Here is a 27760-nt window from a genome sequence, read left to right on the forward strand (position 1 = left end):
AGGAACTGTATTTATCGTGAAACACAAAATAAAGCCACTACTCTGTGGCATAAATACACAAGTCCCAGTAGTTCTGCAGACTCTTCAGTTTAAGTCTTATGAAGTGCTCAGGTGATGAGTTCTACCTGGGCAGCCCATTGCCTGTTACCAAGGGAACTTGCAATGTTCAGTGCAAGCCCCCAGGGAGATCAATTAGAGATTCCCCATGGGGGTTACCATGCTAACCAGCCTCCCATCCGTTGACTCTGCCCACACTTCCCACTGCCTCGGGAAAGCAGCCAGCATCATTAAGGACCCCATGCATGCCAGATATATTCTCTTCTACCTTCTCCCATTGTCAAAAGTCTGAGATCACATACCAACTGACTCAAGAACACTCCTACACATCCTGCACCTTGCTTCACATTACCTGAGAAAGGAGCAGAACTCTGAAACCTGTTGGACTATAACCTGGTGTTGTGTGATCTTTCATCAAATACCAAATATTAATTGCAATAATATTCATTCTGATTCGGAACAGAATAAAAGACTTACATTTATATAGCACCTTTCTTAAGCTCAGGCTGACCTGGGGTAACTTTTTACAAAGTGTAATGTTGCTGTAATGTAGGGAAGCTAATAGGCAATTTACACACAGCAAGTCCCCACAAACGTGGAGTCATTCCTGGTACAAAAGAAGATAGTTGTGGTTGTTGGAGGTCAATCATCTCAGTTCCAGGACATCACTGTAGGAGTTCCTCAGGTTCAAGAACAGCTTCTTCTCTGCTGCCTTCAGATTTTTGAAAGGACCTACATTAGCCCTGCTGCCTCTCAGCACCATGGACCCAGGTTTGATTCCTGGTTTGGGTCACTGTCTGTGTGGAGTTTGCACATTGTCTCCGTGTCTGCCTGGATTCCCTCTGGGTGCTCGGGTTTCTTCCCACAGTCCAAAGACGTGCAGGTTAGGTGCATTGGTCATGCTAAATTCTCCCTCAGTTTACCCGAACAGGCACGGGAGTGTGGCAACTTGGGGATTTTCAAAGTGACTTCATTGCAGTGTTAATGTAAGACTATTTGTGACTAATAAATAAACTTTCACTAAGCTGCTCTTTCTCTACAACCTAGCTGTGACTGTAACGCTACATTCTGCACTGTCACCTTTCCTCCCCCCTTATGTACTCTATGAATGGTATGCTTTGTTTGTATAGTACCCAAGAAAAAATATTTTTCACTGTATACTAATACATGTGATAATAATAAATCAAATCAGACACCTTTACATTTAGTATTGTGAAACGGTCCTGATAAATGCAAGATGAAAAGTTTAGACAGAATACTCTACTGTAGCAACTGGATCAGTGTACAGAAAAACACTTTCGTCTTACTAATTCCAGCAGGAAATTCATAACATCTAATAAATTATAGCAAAGGCTTTAGAATTGAACTCCGAGGGAGCAAAGTCCTGATTGATGAACACTATCCAAACTAATCATACTGAAACAAGCATGAAGTTATATTAGCAAAATCAAGTTTAAAACTATAGCTACTTACGTTCTTTTCCACTGGTTATGTACAGAGAAGCTTCACTGCGCTGTACAGATTGGCAATGAATGAGCAATGAATGGGAAGAGCAGTGCAAAGAGTAAGAGGGTTACCCAATTTGAGTGTGTAACATGACGTATTTAATTGGATATCTCTTTCTGATGACTCATCTACCAGACTTTCTTTCCATGCTTTCCATAAATTTTTCTGCTGCCACACTTTTCTCCCATCCCTCACCGCAGCCACGGAGAAACATGGGACAAGTTCCCCTGACCTACTCCTCCACGACGCACCACACTGGAGTCTTGCTTCAGCTGTGCAAGACATTGGTGAGATCACATCTGGAGTACTGTGCATGATTCTGCTCTCCTCACAGTGGGAGAGTGGTTGGCACTGCTGCCTCACAGTGCCAGGGACCTGGGTTCAATTCCAGCCTTGGGTCACTCACCGTCTATGTGCAATTTGCAAATTCTCTCCATGTCTGTGAGGGTTTCCTCTGGATGTTCCGGTTTCCTCCCACAGTCCAAAGATGTATGGGTTAGCTTGACTGGTCATGCTAACTTGACCCTAGTGTCAAGGGGATTAGTGGGTAATTAGTGGGGTTATGGGAATAGGGTGGGATTGTGGTCAGCACACATTCGATGGGCCGAATGGCCTGCTTCTGCACTGTAGGGATTCTATGATTCTAAAGGAGGGATATACTTGCAACACTTCAGAGAAGATTTACTGAGCTGATTCCTGGGATGGAGGAGTTGCCTTATGAGGAAAGGTAGAGCAGGTTGGGCCTGTGCTCACCGGAGTTCAGAAGAATGAGAGGTGATTTTATTGAAACATAAAAGGGCTGAATTTTCCAGCTGTTCACTCCGGTGGGATTTTTTGGTCCCGCTGCAGTGAATGGAAATTTGGCTGAGCGCCAAATTCTCTGGCCTCGCTTGAGGCAATGGTGGAGCATAAACGGACAAAAAAGAGAGTCTGGCTAAGGTTTGGATGAGTTGGGGGTGGGGGGGGCAGCGGTGCTTGACAGGGTGGCTGCTTAGAGGATGTTTCCTCTTGTGGGGAAATCTAGAATTGGGGAGCACAGTTTACAAACATCAAGGGGTCTCCCGTTTAAGATGGAGGTGAGGGATGAGTTTATCCCTCAAAGCCTTTGAAATTCTCTTCAACAGACTGCACCTGATGAAGTAGCCTGAGACTCTGAAAGTTTATGCTGCCAAATAAACCTGTTGGACTTTAATCTGGTGTTGAGAGATTTCTTACTGTCATCAAATATATCCAAGGCAGAGTGATAACAGGTTTCTGTTTGATAAGGGAGATAAGTTATCAGGCCTGCCGTCATTGTACTGGATGGTGGAGTGGGCTTGATGGGCCTAATTACCTACTTCTGCTCCTATTTTTTAAAATCTTTGGAACTCATTTACTGCTTAGGTGAAGGAATAAAGGCAAGTGCTTTCTTTTAACGTGCGTCAGTCACCTTTTGAAATCTTGGACTGTCCGAATACGGAGTTGATCTACGTATATTTTCCAAAAGTGCACTTCCTCCTCTGATAATAGTCAAGAGGTTAGCCAGGGGGGCCTTCACACCCAAATTAAGTTATTCTGGACTGCGTCCTCAAATCGTTCCTCGAGAAGGGCGGCAGCTCTTGCTAAAGAACAAAGTCTCAAGGGTCATTTCAGAGTTCACTCAGAAATAAAATGAAGAGAGTTGGTTTATGTAGATTACAGGTGTCTTGCTAGCTTTGACTTTTCTTTCGACATGATGTTCACAGGATCACAGCATGGGAAAGGGAAAACCTGTACAGGGCTTTGAGATGCATGGATCTGGGTAGATGTGAAGGATGCGGCTTGGTGGTTAGCACTGTTGCCTCACAGCAGCAGGGGCCCAGGTTTGGTTCCAGTCTGGGGGTGAGTATCAGTGCGGAGTCTGCACTGCCTGCTTGGGTGCTCTCCCACGGTCCAAATGACGTGTGGGTTAGGCAGATTAACAAGTGTAATGACTTAATAAGGTAATTCAGGTTGGTCTATTGCAATATGAACTCTCTGATTAAAAAGTCAATTGATGAGCCAATCAGGGAATCTTTTCCTTGTATTTAAGCGGGAGTGTCAGTTCCTCTGGCGCTCCTGAAGGCAGACTGCTGACTGATAGCACTCTGTGTACTGATGTTAGAATTGTAAATAAAAGAGTTTTGCTGAAGGGACTTCTGCCTCTGAAGATTTATTACAGCGGGATACACAAGTGGTGTTAGGGGACCTGGGTAAGATGGAGGGTTGGTGCAGAATCAATGAGCTGAATATCCTACTTCTGCATGTCAGGATTCTATGATCACTATTGACCCACTATCAGTATTCCATTCAGTTAAATTCCTTCATGATGGTTCACGCCGTTGTGTTTCCTTTTCTGGTTTGCTGCCTGCAGTGGGGCCCCAAACGCGAACATTCTGACTCAGAGTGAGAATGCGGTGTCTCAGTCTGTGCTCCCTCCATTCAGATGTGAGTAACCTGGTAGATATCAGCCCAATGTGTAGGGACCACATTCTTGTCTCCAGCCACTGCCTCTGTCTGGTGGGGAGTTCAAACACTTTCTCTTCTGTCTCAGCAGTAGAAAAGTTAACCACTAAAGTCCTCGCTCTCTCTCTCTCTCTCTCGGGATATATCCCTTTAAATTAATCAGGCTCGGTGAAGAACATGGCAAAAGTTTGTCTAAAAGTTTTTTGATTTTATTTTTAGATCATACAGGACTGTGTGGCTGGCTGCCGAGAAATACTTGTTTGCAGAATGACAGCAGGACAAGGAGAGACTGAAATAGGCCTATCCACTCAACCCCTAGAACTCCTCAGCATAACTCAGCGACAGAAACTCGTGATAATTATGCTTTGAACACAGGGTGGGAACAAGGAGAGGGGAATAGATCTGATGTTATCCAGTATCTACGAAAATGTAGAATTAGAAAAAGATATTGAAGTTGGCAGAAATCATGGAACGATTCAGATTAGTTTCTGTTTCAGAAACTACATTGTAGAATCATAGGTGGCACGGTGGCACAGTGGTTAGCACTGCTGCCTCACAGCACTAAGGACCCGGGTTCAATTCCCAGCTTCGGTCACTGCCTACGTGGAGTTTGCACATTCCCCCCATGTCTGCGTGGCTTTCCTCCGGGTCCCCGATTTCCTTCCAGTCTGAAAGATGTGCTTGGTTAGGTGCATTGGCCATGCTAAATTCTCCCTCCGTGTACCGAACAGGTGCCGGAGTGTGACGACTAGGGGATTTTCACAGTAACTTCTTTGCTGTGTCAATGTAAGTCTTCCTTGTGACTAATAAATAAAATTTTTAACTTTTACTTATTTAATCTCTACAGAGCAGGAGGCCATTTGGCCCATTGAGTCTGCGCCGGCCACAATCCCATTAACCCCACATATTTACCCTGCTAATCCCCTAACACTAAAGGCAATTTAGCATGGCCAATCAACCTAACCTGTACATCTATGGGCTGTAGGAGGAAACATCGAGCACCCAAAGAGAACCCACGCAGACACAGGGAGAACGTCCAAACTCCACACAGATAGTGGCTCGAGGCCAGAATTGAACCCAGGTCCCTGGCACTGTAAAGTAGCGGTACTAACTGTGCCACCCATAACCTATGTAAATTGCTCTGATGCATGCAAATTATGCTAACCACTGCTGCCTAATAGTGCCAGATATCCAGGTTCAATTCTGGCCTTAGGTGACTGTGTGGAGTTTGCATGTTCTCCCCATGTCTGCATGGGTTTTTTCTGGGTGCTACGGTTTCCTCCCACAGTCAAAAGATATTCAGCGAGACCTTGATGTTCCCGTGCATCAGTCACTGAAAGTAAGTGTGCAGGTACAGTGGGCAGTAAAAGGAGGCAAATGATATGCTGGCCTTCATAGCAAAAGAATTCAAACATAGGAATAGGGATGTTCTACTGCAATTGTGTAGAGAGTTGGTGAAACCACACCTGGAGTATTGTGTGCAGTTTTGGTGTCCTTATCTGAGGAAGGATGTCCTTGCTGTAGAGGGAGAACAGCGAAGGTTTACCAGGCTGATTCCTGGGATGGCAGGTCTGTCACATGAGGAGAAACTAAGTTGGTTAGGATTATATGCATTGGAGTTTAGAAGAGTGAGAGGGAATCTCATAGAAACTCAACATTCTAACAGGATTAAACAGGTTAGATTTGGAAAGAAAGCTCCCAATGGCGGAGGAATCCAGAAGTAGGAATCATAGTTTGAGGATAAAGGGTACGCCTTTTAAGACCGAGATGAGGAGAAATTTCTTCACCCAGAGAGTGGTGAATGTGTGGAATTCACTTCCACAGAAAGTAGTCAAGGCTAAAACATTGTGTGATTTCAAGAAGAAATTAGATATAGCTCTTGGGGCTAAAGGTATCAAGGGATAGGGGAGCAAGTTGGGATATTGAATTTGATGATCAGCCATGATCAAACAGAATGGTGGAGTAGGCTCAAAGGGCCAAATGGCCTACTCCTTCTAGTTTCTATGTGCAGGTTAGGTAGATTGGTCATGCTAAATTGCCACTTAGTGTCCCAAGATATCCAGGTTAGGTGGACTGGCCATGGTTGATGTGCAGGGTTATGAAGATAGGGTGGAGGGAAGGGCTTGAGTGGTATACGCTTTTGGAGAATTGGTGCAGACCCAATGGGCTGAATGGCAGCCTTCTGCATTGTAGGGATTCTGTGACAAACCAGGAAGGCTCTCTGTATAGTCACTAAATCTATACTGATTTAGCGGAAAACAATTTAATCTCAATCCTCGGTGGATCTAATTTGTCAGAGTAATTCAAGCCCATACCACAGTGACAGAAACTACACACTGTGGGTCATCTTTCTCATCATTCTCTTCTCCTGCTCCTCTATATAAAGTGCCCAGTTATGTGTTTAGCCAAAGGCTATAGATGACCAACTCAACACCTTAGGAACTTACAGATGGAAACAAGAATGCAAGAAGCGATATTTTGATACCCCTCCCTCACAGATTAAAGAAAAAGTGCCAAATTGGAAGGTGGAATGAATTGAACTGAATGGCGGAACAGGCTTGAGGGGCTGACCTTTTACTCCTGTTCCTTACATTTCACCCAATACATGGGGTTCCACCCTGCAAAGATGGTCATGGAGGGACTATCACCTCCCAGCTGTTTGCAAATCATTGCTGCAAAGACATCATCACCTCTTTCTTTTTACAAATGCACAGCACCAAAACTGATTGAGGCCATTGTCCTACTGTCAACAGTGGCTAAAGAACTTGCTTGGATGCTATTTACTCACGTCAAGGACCCTCATACACACCAATGTTACACGAGAATAAGGAAAGGTCCAGCATTGAGCAGATATTTACACTACGGCAGGTGCAACCAAATGAGATAAATAGCACGAGACACAATACGATGCTTACCTCAATATGAAAAAGGTTCATTGATTCATTGAATGCAGAGTGCCAATGGTTTCTGTTACCATGTCTAGATACCCCATCAAAGTTTTATTATTAATCATAAGAGCTTTACATCCACGCAAGCAGCCAGCATCATATTGACAGGAAGTGTTCTGAGCCAGGGCTGTGTTCTCAACCCAACTTTATTCTTGCCAGGTGTTGACTTGCATTATGAAGTGAGGAGCCCCTGTGGAGTAATATGCAGCATTGCTACCTCAGAGCCAGAAGCACTGGGTTCAAATCTCACTCTGGGATTTCATGGTCAAACAGGTTGATTATCAACTTACAAACCCTTCCTACACTCCTATGGCAGGCAGTAACAGGGGAGAGTTTTCTGGTTAGCCAGAACCATGTGGTTACTGTAGTGCCCACATTCAAGGTTAGTGTTCACTGGCAAGTATCCTCCTTGCTTCGAGCGACTATCAGAGAGACTTTACGAAGTAAACAACAGTAAAGATGTGAGGCCTGCCTGAGCAGTGGCTACTGATAGGCTGGTCTAGACTTCGCCAACACTAATGGGACATTGGCTGAAATTATGAACTTGGTCACCAAAGCCTGACAAATCTTTGACCACGAGGTATTTAGCCTTAAGTCTCCAGTTCAGTTGGAACAAGATAAAAAGGGCAAATGCTAGGACGGAGGTAATACCAGCTACCTTCATAAACTACAGAGGATTGTGAACGTAGTCCAGTCTATCATGCAAACCTCCCATCCACTGACTTTGTCTACACTTCTCGCTGCCATGGAAAAGTAGCCAGCATATTCAAGGACCCCACGCACCCCTGACATTCTCTCTTAAACCTTCTTTTGTCAGGAAAATGATACAAAAGTCTGAGAACATGACTCAACTGACTCAAGAGCCACTTCTTCCCTGCTGCCATCAGACTTTTTGAATGGACCAGGCAGGTGACACCTCCTGCTTAAAATCCAAAAGGTCAGAACGATAGTGAGGCCCTGCTTTCATGGTCTATGTGTACTGAAAATCAAGTTTGGCAAGTTTTTGGCCTTCTGCTTCAACTTGATATATTAAGTTGATTTTTCTCTACACGCTGTCCATGACTGTAACACTATATTCTGCACTCTTCCTTTCCCCCTTTCCTTCTCCCCTATGTACTCTATAAGCAGTATGCTTTGCCTGTATAGCACACAAGAAACAATACTTTTCACTGTAGCCAAATACATGTGACAATAACAAATCAAATCAAATTGATGACAATTCTCTCAAGACGGTGGGATCAGTGATAATTCACTTAGAGAATAGGACTCCCTGCCATGGGAACTGTTCTTCCAATTTTACATTGTAATTGTGAGCTCTCATATGTTATCTCATATATGGAGACTTAACATATTTCACAATCTTAAAATACAATGCATCAGCAATATTCACATTTATACCTACTTCAGGAATGCGAGTGGATATTATAGTAACGAATTGGTGGATCAATGGATTTAACTCTGTGAATCCTACACTACTAAACATAGAGACATAGAAGATAGGAGCAGGAGGAGGCCATTCAAGCCTGCTCCACCGTTCATCATGATCATGGCTGATTGTCCAACTCAATAGCCTAATCCTGCTTTCTCCCCATAACCTTTGATCCCATTTGTCCCAAGCGCTATATCCAGCCGCCTCTTGAATATATTCAATGTTTTGGCATCAACTACTTTCTGTGTAATGACTTCACAGGCTCAGCACTCTTTGGGTGAAGAAATGTCTCATCTCCACTCTAAATGTTCTACCCTGAATCCTCAGACAGTAACCCCTGGTTCCGGACTCCCCCACCATTGGGAACAACCTTCCTGCACCTATCCTATCTAGGCCTGTTAGCATTTTATGAGTCTCTATGAAATCCCCCCTCATTTGTTTGAACTCCAGCAAAAACAAGATTAAACCTTGGGATGAAATCTTAAATGAGGATGTGTGCAACCTGGATAAATCAACCACTGCTGTTCTGATGGTTTGATACCAATTCTTCTACAATGGGGACATCATGCATCATCCTGGCTCTGACCTTGCTAACTCATTCATCACCAAACCATTATCAACATGGAAGATGCCATAGGGAAGGCCCAGAATTAAATGAATTATAAGTACCATTACTAATGGATGGTAACAACTCAGTCATCAACTCAGTGGGGGAGTGGAACCACCCAGACTACTGAGGTTTCAGATTTAGTCCACTTCTGTGCGCATTAAGCTGAAGAAATGTTATCCAAGAACTAGGTCTGACTGCCACACTGGGTTTCTGACGTGTAAACAAAATTACCCAGGCTTTTTTTCCCCTACATCGCTCTCCATCAATCCCTTTTAAGGACAGAATTTGGCTCAATTTTAATTCATTTCACACTAGTGAATCATAGTTTTTTTCTGTAAGGAAATCACCTGCTGGTGAAGCCAATATTTGGTTACAGGATTCCGGTGGCATTTACAAACTAGTTTCACTTTTGTGGCTCCGCATTCCGTTAGAGCTCCGAAATTGTCTTATTATTCCTACTATTGTTCAATAAATAGAATATACAGGGTAATTGCAGCCTTGCAGAATGCTCCTCATCAGGTAACCCCGGAATGCATGCCTCCCGTTGAACTTGGGTTTTGCCCAGATGAAACCCAGTGTGCAAACTGTCCGCTACACCACGAGATAGAATGCCTTTCTTTAACAAATTTTATTCATGCCAACTACACCAGTCAATGCCTCCATGCATCACTTGGAGATTCACAGGTAACTTTTCTGGGCATTTGCAACTCAACAACTTCAACTTCAACTAAGTAAATTCAAAGTTACGACTGTATCTGGCATGGGCATCAGTGAGGCAGGTTCACACACGAGGGGATAGGATCTGCAAAGCACTGAGAGAGGGCTGGAGGCAGATTCATACAGCGAGTGGATAGGATCTGGAATGCACTGTCTGAGAGTCTTTTCAATATGCGAACTGCCAGCGTTTATATTAATAGGATTATGTTCCTTTTTGACCTTCAATTGTCTGATCTATCTACTCATTCTCTGCTGAAGGTGTTGAGCCTTTTTGGAATATAGTTCCACTGGTCGGGACGTCCTGCAGCAAGTTGTCCAAGTGGCCGTTCTTCATGGATGATGGACCTGAGGAACTTTCTCTCAGGCAAATTCCTGAAGGACATAGCTGCCAGATTGGACCTATGGCAGGTGGTACATAACTTCTATAAGATATAGGTGCAGAATTAGGCCATTCGGCCCATTGGGTCCGAATCACCCATTCGATCATGGCCGATAACCTCCTCATCCCCATTTTCCTGCCTTCTCCCCATACCCTTCAACCCAATAAGATGGTCAGACAATCCATGAGAGACAATCCATGAGGGACAAACCTCCTGGACCTCATTATCACCAAGCTACCTGTTACAAGTGCATCTGTACATGGCACGTACATCTGTAAGTAATACTGCAGAGTCCTTCTGAAGTCAAAGTTCTGGCTTCACACCGAGAACACGCTCCACAATGTTGTGCAGCATAACCAACATGCTAAATGGAATAGATTCAGAACAGACCTAGCAGCTCAAACCTGCGCATCCATGAGGAAATCATGACCATTAGTAACTCGACTGTATTCCACTACACCCTGTAATCTCATGGCTTGGTATATTCCTTACTATACTGTTATCATGAAGCCAGGCTATCAACATTGATTCAATGAGCATATCTGGAATAGTACCAGGCATACCTAAACATAAGGTGCCAACCTGGTGAAGATACATCACAGCACCGTAGGTCTGTTCAACAGCAGAACCAGCATGCAACCAGGAGTTAAACAATCCCACAAGTTCTGTCACATCCAGTCATGAATGGGTGGTGGACAATTAGACAAGTAATGGGAAGACGTAGCTCCACAAACATCGCCATCCTCAGGGATGCTGGGGCCCCATATGCAGATACAATAAAAAACAAGGCTGAAGGTTTTAACCACACTTTCAGATGTGCTGAGTGGATGATCCATCTCAGCCTCCAGTCAATTCAATTCATGCCACATGATGTCAAGAAAGTGCTGAGTGCACCGTACACAACAAGGGTTATGGACCTCAACAACATCCTGGCTGAAGACTTGCCAGTGACACCCCACATCCCATAATGTTTAAAACAAAAATGAAAGCAAGCTATGGTACAATAGATGCATATAAAAATCGTGCAACATGCACAATTTCCAGACATGGCTCGGTACGAACAGACACAATTCACGGTGACAGATTTTTATTGATAGAGGAATTATGACTTTTTTTATTTTTGTCACAACTAGGCTTACATTAGTGGCCTGAAGTTACTTTCACAGTAACTTCATAGCACTGTAGTGAAGTTACTGTGAGAATTCCCATGTCACCACGTTCCGGCACCTGTTCAGGTACACTGAGGGAGAATTTAACACGGCTAGTGCACCTTTCGAACTGCGGGAGGAAACTGGAGCACCTGGAGGAAACCCACGCAGACATGGGGAGAATGTGCAAACCCCACACAGACAGACAATGACCCAAGCCAGGAATTGAATCTGAGTCCCTGGTGCTGTGAGGCAGCAGTGCTAACCATTGTGCCCACTGTGCCACCCAGGGTTTAGTTTGTTCCTCCAGTGGTAATTTTTGGAGGGAACATGTTCCTCCCCACTTCCCCCAACCTCCCTCCCCACTCAGTTGCAAGCTTGCTATGGCCTGAATAAGAAACCTGGCTACTTTCCATTTGCCGCTCAGGAGCAATGAGGCCAACTGTTGCCCCAGATCACACAGACCAGCAATCATAGAATCCCTACAGTGCTCAAAGAGACCATTCATCCCATCATGTCTGCACTGACCCTTATCCAGGCCCTATCCCTGTAACCCCATGGATTTATCACGCTGATCTCCCCAACCTGTATATCTTGGGACATTAAATTGAAGCAGTAGGCACAAGTTCATATGGATCAAAGGTATTTTAAGTATATATTTTAAATAGCTTCTCAGAACCAATCCGTCCAGTGACAGATCATTAAGTTATCAATAGCCTTCATTCAAATATGATTAATGCTCATTTCGTTCAAGATAGGATACTTGTGAAACTTGACCTATGTTAATGGTCATGAAAATGACGACCCCCAAGTTGTCACCTAGTTGAGATGCACAGAATAGGAAGGTCCTTGGAATCTGCTGACTTAGCCAAAGCCAGCAAGAATACCTCGAATATCCCAAAAAGGTGAGGGAGGCGAATATTCAACCAGGGATTCAGCTTCTGATTACTGTCTAGTGACATCTGCTGGACACTAAGGTTTTGTGTCAACACCGGCTGAGGCAAAAACCTAAACCTGGCTCTGATGCCCAGTTTCCCTGGACTGAAATAACCCATTGCCACAAACAGAATTACTTTGTCTAGCTACCTGGCGGTGCCTAACTGAGGGAGTTAGTTAATTCAGATCATAAGAACATAAGAAATAGGAGCAGGAGTAGGCCATCCAGCCCTTCGAGCCTGCCCCGCCATTCAATAAGATCATGGCTGATCTGTCGTGTCTCAGTTCCACATTCCCGCCCTCTCCCCATAACCCTTAATCCCCTCGCTTATCAAAAACCAGTCAACCCGCGTCTTCAAAATATTTAGCGAGGCAGCCTCCACCCACCTCAATGGGCAGACCGTTCTAAACCGCCCCCCCTTTATCTTGAGGCTGTGCCCCCTAGTCCTACTGTCCTTTCTGAGCGGGAAGAGCCTCTCCACCTCTATCCTATCCATCCCATTCATCATCTTATATGTCTCAATGAGATCTCCCCTCATTCTTCTGAACTCTAACGAGTACAAGCCTAGTTTATTCAGCCTCTCCTCATAGTTCAACCCCCTCAACTCCGGTATCAGCCTGGTAAACCTCCTCTGCACTCCCTCCAAGGCCAAAATATCCTTGCATAAGTGCAGCAACCAAAACTGCACACAGTACGCCAGCTGCGGCCTCACCAATGCCCTATACAGCCGCAGCAAGACCTCCCTACTTTTATATTCAATCCCCCTCGCTATGATCACATCAGTCAGAAATTGGTGTTGCAGCACCTGACCCAAACCAACTCTCTGATTCCAACGGTAGCATCATGGAGCTTCAGGAATATTTAATCATTCCATCAGTGTCTTGAATTAAGCTTGCTACGAAAAGTTCCTGGCTAATGCTATTTTAAAGTGGGGGGGTGGGGGAGGTAATCTCAGAAAAAAGTTAGCCAACCACTAGTGTAATTACTATGAAATCAACTAAAATGTTACTAAATATTGCAGAACACTGGCTTTTCGAAAGCTGCATGAAATATTCTTATTTCGACCCTTTCCCGTGGTCAGGTGAGCGAAAGAAACATTCCCACTCAAACCTTGGTCTGAGCTGCTCTCCCATTTCAAGTTAAGGTTTTGCTACCCCAGCTACATTGAGAGGCAAACCCTGCCATCAGTTCCAACCGGAAAATCAGTGCAATTTGCTGCAAAGTTTGCAACTGGGTAGAGGGCATGTTCCCTCCAAAAATAACCATTGGGGGAGGGAAAAAAAAACAAGCTTAATCATAACTTCTCTATCACTAAAAAAAATCTGTCACTGTGAATTGTGTTTTCCTTGAAATGCTTAAAGAAGGAATAAAGCAACTTGATTAAAAAGTTTCACTTAACTTTTTTAATGACAGGCAAAGTTCTCCATAACAAAAGCCAATCTTTTGCGATGTCTTGACACTCCCTCTAGCAGTTGCCGGGATCACGATAGTAACGTTTCTCCTCCTCCCCATGCATTTATAATCACAGTTGCACCGGCATTGGAAGAGTTTGAACCCATAAAACAGCAAACTTTTTTTTTACAAAACGCGTCCACCTCTTTGTGGAGGAAGTCGACAGAACCGCTGCTCAGGGAAATCAGCAGCGTCAGTCCCGCAATGATGTGTGTCATGGGCTGCAACAGAAAATTCCTCCCGTTTTAGGAAGATGCTTCTCCCCCGCCTCCCCCTTTGCCAAGTCTTTGAAACTTCAGGCTGCTGGTGGCTGTATCTCCTCTTGTCCAAGCGATCCCGACATCCCTCCTCCCCTTGTAACGTGACCTACGGAGCGGCTAAACCACATCTTCTTTGACACAGCAAGTCTCCTAAATGTTTGTCGTGGAAAAGTTTTCAAGAAAATACTCAAGTCCACGCCGCCAGGGCTTGTTTAATCTGTGGAATGACGACTGGTGAACAGCCACCTCCCCCTCCCATTCCCATTCCCATTCCCGGGCTTTCACCTTCCCATTGACTCAATGACGCCCCTAATCAGCTCCTCCTGAAATAGGGATCGGTAAAGATAAATCGTTCCCTTGAAACATCCCACCCCTCCCCTACTTTATGGTAATAAAATGCTTCTTTTAGATAGTGCCTTCAATGTAGGAAAAGGCTTCATAGTAACATGACAATAGACAAGACACTGAGGCAAGATAATAAGAGTAAAAGCAAATTACTCTAATGCTGGAATCTGAAACCAAAAGAGAAAATGCTGGAAAATCTCAGCAGGTCTGGCAGCATCTGTAAGGAGAGCAAAGAGCTGACCTTTCGAGTCCAAATTACCTTTTATCAAAAAGAATATAAGGACACAGAAACACAGAAAATAGGAGCAGGTGGAGGCCATTTGGCCCTTGGAGACTGCTGTGTAATTCATTATGATCATGGCTGTTCATCCAATTCAATAGTCTGATCCTGCCTGCCCTCCATATCCTCTGATATCACCTCAAGTGCTATATCTAACTTCTTTTTGAAAGCATTCAATGTTTTGGCTTCAACTGCTTCTGTGGTAGTGAATTCTACAGGCTGACCACTCTCTGAGTGAAGAAATTTCTCATCTCTGTCCTAATTGGCCAACACTGTATCCTCAGACTGTGACTCCTGGTTCTGGACATAAGAACATAAGAATAAGAAATAGGAGTAGGCCATCTAGCCCTTGGAGCCTGCCCCGCCATTCAATAAGATCATGGCTGATCTGTCGTGGCTCAGTTCCACATTCCCGCCCTCTCCCCATAACCCTTAATCCCCTCTCTTACCAAAAACCCATCAACCCGCGTCTTAAAAATATTTAGCGAGGTAGCCTCCACCACTTCAACGGGCAGAGAATTCCAGAGATTCACCACCCTTTGAGTGAAGAAGTTCCTCCTCAACTCCGTTCTAAACCACCCCCCCTTTATCTTGAGGCTGTGCCCCCTAGTCCTATTATCCTTTCTGAGCGGGAAGAGTCTCTCCACCTCTATCCTATCCATCCCATTCATCATCTTATATGTCTCAATGAGATCTCCCCTCATTCTTCTAAACTCTAACGAGTACAAGCCTAGTTTATTCAGCCTCTCCTCATAGCTCAACCCCCTCAACTCTGGCATCAGCCTAGTAAACCTCCTCTGCACTCCCTCCAAGGCCAAAATATCCTTGCGTAACTACGGCGCCCAAAACTGCACACAGTACTCCAGCTGCGGTCTCACCAATGCCCTATACAGCCGCAGCAAGACCTCCCTACTTTTATATTCAATCCCCCTTGCTACGAAGGCCAGCATCCCATTTGCCTTCCTGACCACCTGTTGCACCTGCAAGCTGGGTTTTTGCGACTCATGCACAAGGACCCCAAGGTCCCTCTGCACCGTCGCCTGCTGCAGTTTTTCGCCACGTAAGTGATAATCCTTCCTACCATTATTCCTACCAAAGTGGACCACCTCGCACTTGCCAACATTAAATTCCATTTGCCATTTCCTAGCCCATTCGCCCAGCCTATCTAGATCCTTCTGTAGACTCTCCACACAATTTGCCTTTCCTCCAATCTTGGTGTACTGTTGCTGCACCACTTCACCAGATTCTCTATCTCACTCCTGTACTGTCTTGTCATTGTTTGAGACCTGACCCACTGTGGTGGTGTCAAGAAACTTGAAAATTGAATTGGAGGGGAATTTGGCCAATCATAGGTGTATAAGGAGTATAGTAGGGAGGCTGGATGGAGGCCAGGAATTGAGTAGTCTGTAGTTTACAACTTAAGGAAAACTCATACTTGCCCTGGACTCTTATATCCCATTTCCCCACAGGAGCTGGAATTATGATGCCATTGTGTTCAGTTCCAAATTAACTGGTGTCTTTCGTCACCAGACATTACGTGAGTTACTTTGACCCTTTTGAACCAATCCAGCAAAACTAATTGGCAAATTGAAAGGTGTCATATCGAGAGGTCCATATCTTGCCCAGTGAAATGTTTTCATGTTATACCTGACCCAGAACATAAGAACAGGAATGAGTTATTCATCCCTTGAACTTGTCCTGCCAGTCAATGAAATCATGGCTAAAAATTAAAAAACCTATTTACCTATCTTGGGCCCATACAGTGCATCATAAATCCAGCAATCTCAGCTTTAATATGTTCAACTGATCTATATTCTCAGCAGCATTCCATTCCAGCGTAAAAGGTTTTTCCTGACAATCACCCCTAATTAGCCTAGTTCTACCTATAAGATTATGCTTTTTTGTAATAATTGCCTCACCAGATTTTTTTCTCAAACTACCCTATCTCATCATCATAAACATCCCAGTCAGATCATCCATTAATCTTTTATGGGCAGCATATGGCATAGCAATTAGCACTGCTGCCTCACAGCAACAAGCATCCAGTTCGATTCCCAGCTTGGCTCACTGTCTGTGTGGAGTCTGCATGTTCTCCCTGTGTCTGTGTGGGTTTTCTCTGGGTACTCCAGTTTCCTTCCACGGTCTGAAAAATGTGCTGGTTAGGTGCATTGGTTACATTCATTTTGTCCTCAGTGTATCTGAACAGACACTGGAATGTGGTGACTAGGGGATTTTCACAATAACTTTATTGCAATGTTAATGTAAGACTATTTGTGACTAATAAATAAACTTTATAATTGAGAGAATGAGTACCAGACTATGACTCCTGATGCTGATCATAGTGTTGAATTCAAATTATTCAGGAATCATACTTACTTGTGGTGGGACATTGAACTGTGAAAATTAATTGATAAAATTGATGTACTTTACAAAGGAGTTATTTTAAATTAACAGCCAAGTTAAATAAAGCAACTTTAAATTGAGGAAACTATTATATTTTTCTCAAAAGCACACAGTTCAACTGAGAGAATGCTCAAAATGTACTTTTGTAAAAAAGTTTTATTTCAGAATTTGGAAAAGTTAAAAAAGTGAAGTGCAAGTGAACCGGTAAGTGAGAGGATAAGAATCAGTTGCCAGCAAATATTTACAATGGACAGACAAAACTAAAAGTTAGCCAGCATATTTCCAAAATATTCCATTTGCAGTCTATCAGATCATTCTTCATACAGATTAGAAAACAGACATTCAAAGGCTATTCAATTGTGTGCAGAAAGCATATAAAAACTGCACTTTCCCCCATAGGTTAGGAGCAGGAATCTGCTTTGATTTTCACCCACTATCCCAGAGGAAGAATAGTGTCCCAATATAACAGATAACATTATAAAGCAATACTGGGACTTCCCTGGTCTATTTGGCTCAATACCAAAATTGGCAGGGCACAAATTAAATGGACAATACTTCAACATTTAAAACAAATCATCATCGTCAGAGTCCTCCAAATATTGAACAGGCTTTTTTGCACGGCTCGTCATTCTGGGAGGTCTACCAAGATCAATACTTGAGTTAGAGTCTTCAGCAGAATCAACACGGAAGCTCTCATCTTCCAGCATCTTGCATTTCTGAAGGAGAACCACAATATTAAAAAAAATACAACTATTTGAGGATTCTGGCTGTGTTTTATTAAAAGACGAGGGAAGCCAGAAATAAAGTTCAAATCATTGTGCAACTGAAGAAGCTAAAAATAAAGTAAATGTAGTGAGGATTTCCAAAATCAACAATAATTATATAAGTGGTGCCGTATCTGCAGTCACCATTCATGTATAATCATCACATCCCTGTAGTAGGAGGCAGGGGTATCACTGTTCCTCAGGTCCTTGCCAATGTCCTCATTCACACATTTTCAACAGGCACTGCCAAATGTGAGTGAGAACTCTGGCTAATATTACTCTCTATAATTCAGGAATATTAAAATACTTCTGATGCACCATCTATGATCAGCTAAGTCAGCTAAGAGCAGTGCACATATACCAAACCATCCTCACCTGAATGAGTTGGATGTCTTGATTAATTTGATTAGTAAATAAATATAAGCATGAGACACAGTTATTGGGAATGTGATGCACTACTTGTATTTATACAGTATATGCACTCGAGAGTTTATGAAAAAAAAATCAGCACTTGTGAACTGTTTTTGATCAATTTACTTCTTTGGTTACCTGCTAAGATAGCATGCAATGTGTCAGAGATACATCCCGTATGAAGGGAAATATCACTGGCAGCTTGGTCAATCAAAATAATTAGAGCAGCAGAAGAAAGCAAACTTAATAATTGGCAGCTCCAAAGGATATGTATGGAACAAATAAGCAGTATCGAGTCAGGCTCAAGAGATCAGAACATATCCTGCAACATGAAGTAGCAAGCACTGATAAATTTAAAGGGCTACCATTGGATTATCCAGTCACAGTCATGTTGGATAATCTCACTACCCTCCCCCGCTCCCCACCCCCCCAAGGTTAGTTTGTGGACTCCCAGCGTTGCCATGCCTTCATTTAAAGGTACTCAGTCCTTGATTGAAGGCTTGACGATTAAGAGCCAACCCTGTCCTTGCTGGTGACCTCTCTCGCCTCTAAAGGGTGGCCTGGATGCTGCTCTCTGACCCTAGGCTTCTGGCAAGAGCTACTCTGGCATTAGCTCAATATTGAAGACCTTTCTTGGAGGAGGCTATGCAGGGCTTTTGCCACATCTTGGGCCAATAAATGCTGCCCATTTTTACCAACCTACGCAAAATATGCTCCCATCTCCCTTCCTACCACTGGCAGTTTGAGGGTTGATCTGTGCTTTGTGCAGATTTCATTAGAAATCAGTTTGAAATTACCATGCAAATTTGAATAAATTAATAAAGTCCAGTTGATTTATGACTTTTAAAGCAGCAAACAAAATTCACCAGCCACATCTCAGAGATGAAAAGATGCAAATCATCTTACTAACTTCAAAGAAATGCACTGGCAATTTTACGCTCCAAAAAGTGGAAGTGAAATGAAAAACCCACTCACTTTGCTCGCAGTTGCTTTTGCAGCCTTTGAACCAAAGTCAGATTCCGAATCAGAGTCAGCATCCTTTTTCCTTTTAGGTTTTTTAGTCTTAGCAACTTTCTCTGAGGCATTGCCTTCATCAGAAGATGTTTGTTTTTTTGTTTTTGCAGCAGTCTTGGAAGTTTTTGGAGCAGCCTTTTGTTTGGTGAGAACATCAAAAATGGAGGGCTGGTTTTCATCTGGAAATAATTATATTTTACATTAAACCTAATATTGAGCTTTTCAAAGTTGCTATTCGTTAACCTGTTCAATAACTTAGCAGCAAATATAATTCGAAATGACAATAAGTTCACAATAAACATTTCCTTTTCCCAGACTGAGAGAATAACCAAACCTCAGCTTTTCTCAAAGCTGCTCAAGTAGGCAATTCTCACGAGCGGTCAAAAGGAAAACTTCTCAGGAACTCCAGTAAAATCTTTCAAAACCACCAGATGTCTCAAAATGGTTTACAGCAAACTACGTCCTTTCGAAGTATGGTAAATTAGGAAAAAAAGCTTTGTTGTAACTCTTTGCATAAACAATGTTTGACAATATGGTATAAATCTCTAATCTCAGTTATTAATTTATCAAATCCAGTCTTCAATAGCAATGGTAAATTGGCCTCATAGTTATAACACATTAATAACTATATCATTGCTAAGCATTAGCCACGGTCGCTTTACTGGAAATGAAACATAAATCCAAAGAAAAATACTGAAACAATTTCTGATATCTTTTTTTCCCAATTAGGGGCAGTGATTTTGTTGCCAGAAATCAAAGAACCGTGCAGATTGCAATCAAGACCAGATCTTTTTCAGAACAGATTCACTTGCCTTTCTTAGAAGCAAATGTTTGTTTCTTTCCAAGAGTTCGTTTTTTTGGTGCTGCTTTTTCTCCAGCAGGTTTGGCTGCTAGTTTCTTGGCTGCAGGTTTAGAAGTGGCAGAATTGTTTGAAGGAGCTTCAGGTTCATCAACTGTCTCAGAAGTTGATAAAGAATCATCAGTTACTTCAGGGACATTCTTCTGAATGTCCTTCGTGGCTGTAAACAAGAATAGATTTTATAGTTAAGATAAGTGTCAAAAAAAAATCTAATAGCAAGGTCCCAAATCCTGAAAAACACTATTTGTATATTAATCACATTTTCTAAACAAATTGCATCAATATTTTCCTCAACAGAAGAAAATGATCACCTTTTAAAAAACCTGTCAATGCTACAATCAGCAAAGCAAATTCAGTACTATTTTGTAGAATTTCAAAAATATTAAGAGTTCTTGAAATATCTAACAACATTGTTTGGGATTGATTTGTTCAGGCACATTCAGCAAGGCACGTATACAGCATTCGGGGGTGTCAGGCCAAAATGCAACCCAATCTCAAAAGCATTATTATGGGTTAAAAAAATACTCAAAGCTCTTCAGCTCGACGTTGACCCCCCCTTTCATAATACTCCACTAAATTCACTGCAGACAATATGGCTTAATTACAAGACAGCTTTTAAAAATCTTTTTGCTCATCTCCTTCTTAAAACACTGAATCAGCTGCAAACACCACCCTGGTGCTCTACAATGAACCAGTTAGTAGCATGCATAAGTAAATCAAGCAACCTTGTTCAGTTAGCACCACCTTTTCACCAATGACTGCCCATACAAGGAATGCTGGAGCCAAATATCCATCAATTTGCACATTGATTTAAGCATAACATAGAAAAACTACAGCACAAACAGGCCCTTCGGCCAACAAGTTGCGCTGATTATATCTCTGCCTACTAGGCTTACCTATAACCCTCAATCCTACTAAGTCTCATGTACTCATCCAGAAGTCTCTTAAAAGACCCTATCGAATCTGCCTCCACTACCCTCTGAGTGAAAAACTTACCCCTGACATCTCCTCTGTACCTAGAGGCTTTGTCTTAAGCTCAGCTTATGCATTTGGATTTTCTTCTACTGGTATACACTTTCTAGATGCAACATTATGTCCAACAACTTAGTACATGGTTAAATTTTGTTCTACTCTATCTCACTCATGAAAGTGTCATCTTGTTGAATTATGATTCTGCCAGTTTCGATCAATCTCAACCACGTGCCACATATTATCAGCATTTTACCACAAGAGAACACCGGAGCCCATGCATGCACTTTAAAATAAATGAGTGGATGGCAGTTTCCAAGGGCATAAAGGTTATTTTTCATCTGCAGTCACCTGGCTGATAGACACAGAGATCAAATCCAGGATCCATTAGTGTGTAGTTTAATTTATTTTCATGGTCAAAAAATACTGATCCATTAGCGCTGCTTCCAAGCTTGTATCAAAATGATAGTTCTTTAAAGTTACTACTGTTGGAAATGCAGATTCACTTACATGTTTTGGAAGATGTCTGTGATGATTGCAGAATTGCACTCTCACGAGGAACAGCCTTCTCAGAAGTTTTTGACTGAGCTTTCCTGGAGGAAACACATTACATGCATTATAGGCAAATGTATTTGTCCATTTCACTTGGGACAAATTCACCTCTGATTTTAAATCTCATTATCACACTTACTTTAGGGCATTAGTTGTTTTTGGAGCGGAGAATTCAGTATCACTATCAGAAATACAAAAATCATCATCACTTTCCCGATCACTCATCATTTTATCACCATCTTCATCTTCCTCATCAGATGTCCCAAGCACATATTTGGTCTTCGAAGCTGTGGTAAATGGGGAAAGTGAGAAATTATCTAAAGGAAATTCTGTACCTTTCTGCTCAGGAAGGATAAAATTAAAAATGTGAGCAGAGCTCAAGGAAACACAATTGAATCTGGGTAGAACAAAAACATGATATGAAATGTGAATGTGCAAAGGTGATTGCAGGTTTGAATTTCTATTTTAGCACATTTACTTTTGGAAAATCTAATTGAAGGACTAAAAATCTTGCAGAAAATGTCAGAGTCCTGAAGCCATTGAGTTTTGGAATTAGGAATCGGAAGATTATAGAAAGGAAAAACTGAGGCAATAGGAAAAAGAGGCAAGGTCCATTAATAACTATTAAACATAGTTTTCATCTTTTTTCGATATGTTAGCGCACTTTTTGAAAACGCCAAAAGATAACAACGAAAGAATCAAAGGTCTTTAAAATGCCAACGAATGAGCATAAATAACAGCTTTCCTGAATCTGGCCATAAAAATTATTTGGTTACTAAAATTGTGCAAGAATTTTGCAAACACAAAAATTTAAAGGTGTGCAAGTCGGTTGAAATGTTAAACTATATACTGCTATGGCACGGTGGTTAGCACTGCTGCCTCATAGCCGGTTCAATTCCCGGCTCAGGTCACTGTCTGTGACGAGTTTGCATGTTCTCCATGTGTCTGTATGGGTTTCCTCCCACAGTCCAAAGATGTGTGGGTTAGGTTGATTGGCCAAGCTAAATTGCTTGCACCTGTCCCTTTGGGACTAGTAGCGTAAATGGGGTTACAGGGATTGGACCTGGGTGAGGTTGCGGAGTTGATTAGACTGTGACAACTGAACAACAAAATACCTTTTAAAAATGGTAATGCTTTTAGCTAGTTCAATTTGATAATGGGTAAAACTAGGAAAGCAACTAATAACAAAAATCTGAAAACAAAGTGCTGGAAATATACAGCAATCCCATCAGAACAAGCAAGTGATCTATTGTCACTTCAATTCTTTTGTAGACACTAACATTTTAAACCATTGATGGGACATGGCATTATTGGCAGGGCCAGCATTTATTGGCCATCCCCAATTGTCCTCAAGAAGGTAACAGTGGACTGCCTCATGAACCACTGTGGTGCAAGTACACCCATGGTGCCATTAGGAAAGTGGTTTGAGGATTTTGACCTAATGACAGTGAAGGTGCAGCAATATTGCTCCAAGTCAGGATGGTGTATGGTTTAGAGGGGTATTTGTGGGTGACGATGTTTCCATGTTTTTCTAGGTGGCAGAGGTCATGGCGAAGTACTGGAGGATTGGAAAACTGCCAATGTGCCACTCCCAGTCAAAAAGGGAAGGAGGCAAAAGCAGGTAACTATAGGTCAATTAGTAAAACATCTATTGTTGGGATCAATTATTAAGTAATAATAGCAGCACATTTGGAAAACCTATCTAAATAAGCAGAGCAGCATGGCTTCATGAAAATAAATAGTGTCTGATTAGTTTCTTAAGAGTTTTCTGAGTCAGTCTCAGAATGGATAGAGGGGAACCAGTAGATGTGTTATATTTTGGACTTCCAGAAAACATTTGACAACATACCTCACAAAATGTTAAATCATAAGATAAGAGCCCATGGTGATGGAGGTGGCGTATTGGCAATGAATAAAAAATTGGCAAATGGCCAGAAAATGTGAGTGTGGAAAAGGGGTTCTTTTTCAGCTTAGTGACCTGTAACCAGTGGGATTCCACAGAGATCAGTGCTGGGACTGCAACTGTTTGCAGTATATAGTAATGGCTTGGAGAAAGGAAGCCAAATTTGCAGACAACACAAAAATAAGTGGAAAGGCTAGTTGAGAGAGGGATATAAATAGTTTACAAAGAGATATTGATAGGTTAAGTAAGTGGGCAAAAAGTTAGCAAATGGAAAATAAAATGTGGGAAAATGTGAAGTTGTTCACTTTGGAAGTGAAAACACAAGAACAGAGTATTATTTAAATGGAGAAAAACTGCAGAAAGCTGCAACACAAAGGTATTTTGGAGTACTTGGGCACAAAATGCAGAAAGCTAACACATAATTGCAGCAGGTATTCAGGAAGGCTAATGGAATGTTGGCACCTATTTCATGGGGGTTGGAGTAAAGGAGTAGGGATGTCTTGCTGCAACTGTACAAGGTGCTGGTGAGACCACATTTGGAATGCTGTGAGCATTTTTGATCCCCTTAAGGACAGATTGTTTCAATGGAGGCAGTTCACAGAAGGTTCACTCGGATGATCCCGGTATGGAAAGACTGTCTTATGGTAAAAGGTTAAATAGGTTGGGATTTTACTCACTGGAGTTTAAAAGAATGAGAAATGATCTCATTGAAACATATAGGATTCTTAAGGGGCTTTACAGGATAAATGCTGAGAGGATATTTCCCCTTACGGGAGAGTCTAGGACCAAAGGGCACAGTCTCAGAATAAAGGGGTGGCAATTCAAGACTGAGATGAAGAGAAATTTCTTCTTTCAGAGGGTTGCGAGTTTTTGGAGCTCCTTGCCACAGAGAGTTGTGGGGACAGTCCTTGGTCGGGAATTTCCAGCTGTGCTCAAGGATTGGAAAATCCCACCTGAGGTCAACAGATCTCTGCATATTCCTGTCCCGCCTGCCATGATTTCCATGGTGGGCAGTATAAAAAAATTCCACCCCTTGCGTATATTTAGGGCCAAGGTAGACCTTGCTCTAGACAAGGGGGTTGCCTTGTCAGATGGTAAACCCAGAATGTTGATGTTAAGAGATTCAGCAATGGTCATATTGCTCAATATCAAGAATGGCGAATTTCTCTCTTGTTGGAGATAATCACTGCCTCCCACTTATGTGATATATGTTGTTACTTGACACTTATCAACTCAAGCTGAATGTTGTCCATCTTCTGCATGTAGGCATGAACTGTTCCTTGCAAATGAAATAGGACAGTATAAGCATCAGAAGGCAATCTACTCCTGACCTTAGCAGGAAGGGAAGGTCATTAAACCTGCTGAAAGTGCTTGGACCCAAAGCAGTGCTGACAAACACCCGTAGCTATGCTGATTGGCAATCAATAACCAGACCACCTTGTTGCTAGGTCTGACTCCAGCTAATGTAGTTTTGCCTGGTTCCCACTGATTTAAGTTTCACTAGGAATCCTTAATGTCACACTTGGTCAAATGCTGCCTCTCTCACTGTGCTATATAGTACCATGTATGTCAGCTGTTTTCCAGAATCTAGGTCAAATGGTCATTTTTCAATGTGAACTCAATTAACATGTGTTTTGGCAGGCTTACTTTGACTGATATTAGTGTCATAGCCATTCTGTTCTTTTTCCAATAGATATATTTTGGAGCAAGGATAACTCAACAGCAATTTGTTGAATGCCCAATTCCAAGTTCACTAGCATCCCTGCCATTGATGGGATCAAGTAGTTAGAGTCCCAGGACCATTCAGTCTGTACGAATTTGCTTTTCCCACCTGATCCATTAAAGCTAACCATAACTTATTTTATACTATGTATAGATAATTCTTGATTTCAATTCTGCTCAATAGTTTTGTTAATGTACTTCTTATGCACTTACAACACCAGTATTTACAAACCATCTTTGCAAATCCTTAAAAAAAACTTAAAACTAAAAAAACTATGAAAATATTAGCAGAAAAGTGGATTCTAAAGCATTACCTGCTGCCCTTTGTGTTTTTTGTCTTGGAGGAAGTTCAACAATTTCCACATCACTGTCCGACTCTGATGCAGAATCTGAATCTGACCAAGGATTCCTTTTCTTCGCAAGGGGTTTAAATTGAAGTTTAGTCTGCTTCTGAGCTGTTGGCTTAGTCTTTGTACCTTAAAAAAAAAGAAATATTTCATTAACACTATAGAAATGGTGCAAAAAGCTCATTCAAATAAAACATTTCTATGTAAAATCAGTTAGCAGCAAGCTATTGAATGGCATACATCATAACAAACATCATTTGATCTTGTTCATCTGAAATCCCAGCATTTTAGCCCGCTGGGTTAAGGTTAATATATATTGTGGAGTGGAGAGATTCACATACACAATAGCCATTAAGCAAGGGTCAACCTGGTACAGCCAACACAATGGGCAATCTATAGGAGGCAAGACATCTTTGCTAATGTGACAACAACAATTGATTGGCCCAAACAATCTGTTAAATGTTGTAATTTCCAAGTCAATTTATGTTTGGTGATGTATTCAATATATTCTATTTGCTGCATTATATGTGTTGAACAGAATTTCCCCTCAAAAAAAATTGAAGCGTCAAACAAGATGAATATGGGAGAGCCCCAAGTCGCAGTTGAAAACACTTAAGAAGAAAAAGAGCTTAGATACGATCCTTGTCAGTCGGGGAGTACACGGAGCCTATTCTTGCCAGGAAGCCGGCTGCTGAGCTCTAAGGGCGCCACTGCACAGGCACTCTGATCTCCATGTACACAGTATACGGTGAGACTCCCCCCTCCCCGGGCATGTGTCACTAGCATTGGGGCCCTCCTGATGCGTACCCCACTGCGACCCTTGACATGTTCCTCTTCATGACTGACCCCTGCACGATCCCCCACACCTGGGCAGTGTCCTGGTACACTGGCAGTTGCCCCCGGACCCCCCCCCCCCGTGACTACCATGCCTGGTCTCCGCGAGTGAAGATCAGCACTGATTGACACCAGCATGACCTCCTGCCAGAGAGGTGGGAACATTCCAGGAAGTGGGACAATCACAAACTTGTTGCTGAGATTATTGAAACCCTCAAGGTCCCTGTCATTAATACAATAATAAAAAGTAATTTACACAGGAGAGATGCTCCTTTTCCTCAACATGGGTGTTCAGCTCAAATGGAGTAGAAGAAAGCCTACATGTGCATGTAGAAAAGTTCAATATGCTGGTGTTCCCATTTGTCAATTCCTGTTGAGAGAAAATCAACCATTTTTGGTTAAATTACACTGTAAACCTACCTCCTTCAGTTTTCACTTTCTTGGAAAGTCGTTCTGCAAGACTTTCATGTTCAAGGGGACTTCCCTCTTCATCACCAAATTCCATCTTAACAGCAAGGGAATCTGTTTCACCCTGTAGTATGACAAATATTTTTAAAAACTCAAGTCAAAAATTCACACAACTGCTACAACAAATAGCGGCATCCTTACACTGCAGTTCCACAAGTTCGAAGATAGATCTGAACAAATAGAATTTTGAACAATCCACCATTTGAGAATCTGCAAAGTCTTATCACAGAAAGCCAACAAAACCAACATCACTGAAGCCATTTCTGTTAACAATAAGATGTGAAGTGGGTTTAAGAGTTTAACTGAAAACAATATCAGTAGATGGCTGATCAAATTAATTTGTTGTATGGCAGGCACTATTCTGCTTTCTCCCCCCTCACAAGTACAAGAGCATTACATTTAGTCAGAAAACCCAATATGGGTTGAAGAATCGCACCCCATTTAGAGCACATCACATTGTAAAAGGACACAGCTTTCCCTTTCAGTTCTCATGGAACATTTTTTTGTGGTGAAGGTTAATGAAAATCAAAAGTTGATTAAATACCAAAGTTGTCCCAAGCCCAAAATTCTTCAACATGAACTGTGCCATTGAAAGCAAAAAGCGCATGCAATACCAACACTGGAAATTTAAGCCAGCAATTTTATTGACTATAATCACCAGTGAGGTGGGCCATGATCAGCTGCTGGCAAGATCTTCTGGTCCCACTGAAGTCAGTAATGATTTATGTTCCTCATCTGTGCAACTCTCAGAGAACCCATGGTGGGATTCAACTTTGGCAGAACCGGAAGCTCCCACCAGAAGGGCGGGACGGAGTATTCCTTCTATTGTAATGGTAACATTTCTTTGGTTCAGGAACTTTTTGTATGGTATACTAATATTTGCATTAAGACCCAATCACAATAGCAATGCTATTTTATTGTCATTGGCTATACTGACATTTGTTTGAATCCCTTAATTGTAGTTCAAAAAGCATCAAAAGCA

At 42.2% G+C, this 27760-nt stretch overlaps 2 protein-coding genes across 2 annotated transcripts in view; both read right to left on the reverse strand.

Annotated features, from left to right (window-relative positions):
* The window catches only part of LOC145359105 (gap junction delta-3 protein-like), a 54230-nt gene extending 40188 nt beyond the window's left edge, over positions 1 to 14042 (reverse strand). The window contains exon 1 of the mRNA XM_080213490.1: positions 13595 to 14042. The gene's annotated coding sequence lies outside the window, so the exon portion shown is untranslated. The remainder of the gene's footprint in view (positions 1 to 13594) is intronic.
* A 3026-nt stretch (positions 14043 to 17068) lies between these two features.
* Positions 17069 to 27760, reverse strand: part of top2a (DNA topoisomerase II alpha) — a 52478-nt gene continuing 41786 nt past the window's right edge. The window contains exons 29-35 of the mRNA XM_080213326.1: positions 26731 to 26842; positions 25444 to 25605; positions 21644 to 21791; positions 21463 to 21545; positions 19937 to 20143; positions 19086 to 19303; positions 17069 to 17651 (exon numbers count right to left, since the gene is read on the reverse strand). Coding sequence (XP_080069452.1) covers positions 17499 to 17651; positions 19086 to 19303; positions 19937 to 20143; positions 21463 to 21545; positions 21644 to 21791; positions 25444 to 25605; positions 26731 to 26842 — 1083 coding nt within the window. The 3' untranslated portion in view covers positions 17069 to 17498. The remainder of the gene's footprint in view (positions 17652 to 19085; positions 19304 to 19936; positions 20144 to 21462; positions 21546 to 21643; positions 21792 to 25443; positions 25606 to 26730; positions 26843 to 27760) is intronic.

The sequence above is a fragment of the Carcharhinus amblyrhynchos genome, chromosome 27 (assembly GCF_965287045.1).
Source record: "Carcharhinus amblyrhynchos chromosome 27, sCarAmb.v2.hapA, whole genome shotgun sequence".
NCBI classification, from domain to species: Eukaryota; Metazoa; Chordata; class Chondrichthyes; order Carcharhiniformes; family Carcharhinidae; genus Carcharhinus; species Carcharhinus amblyrhynchos.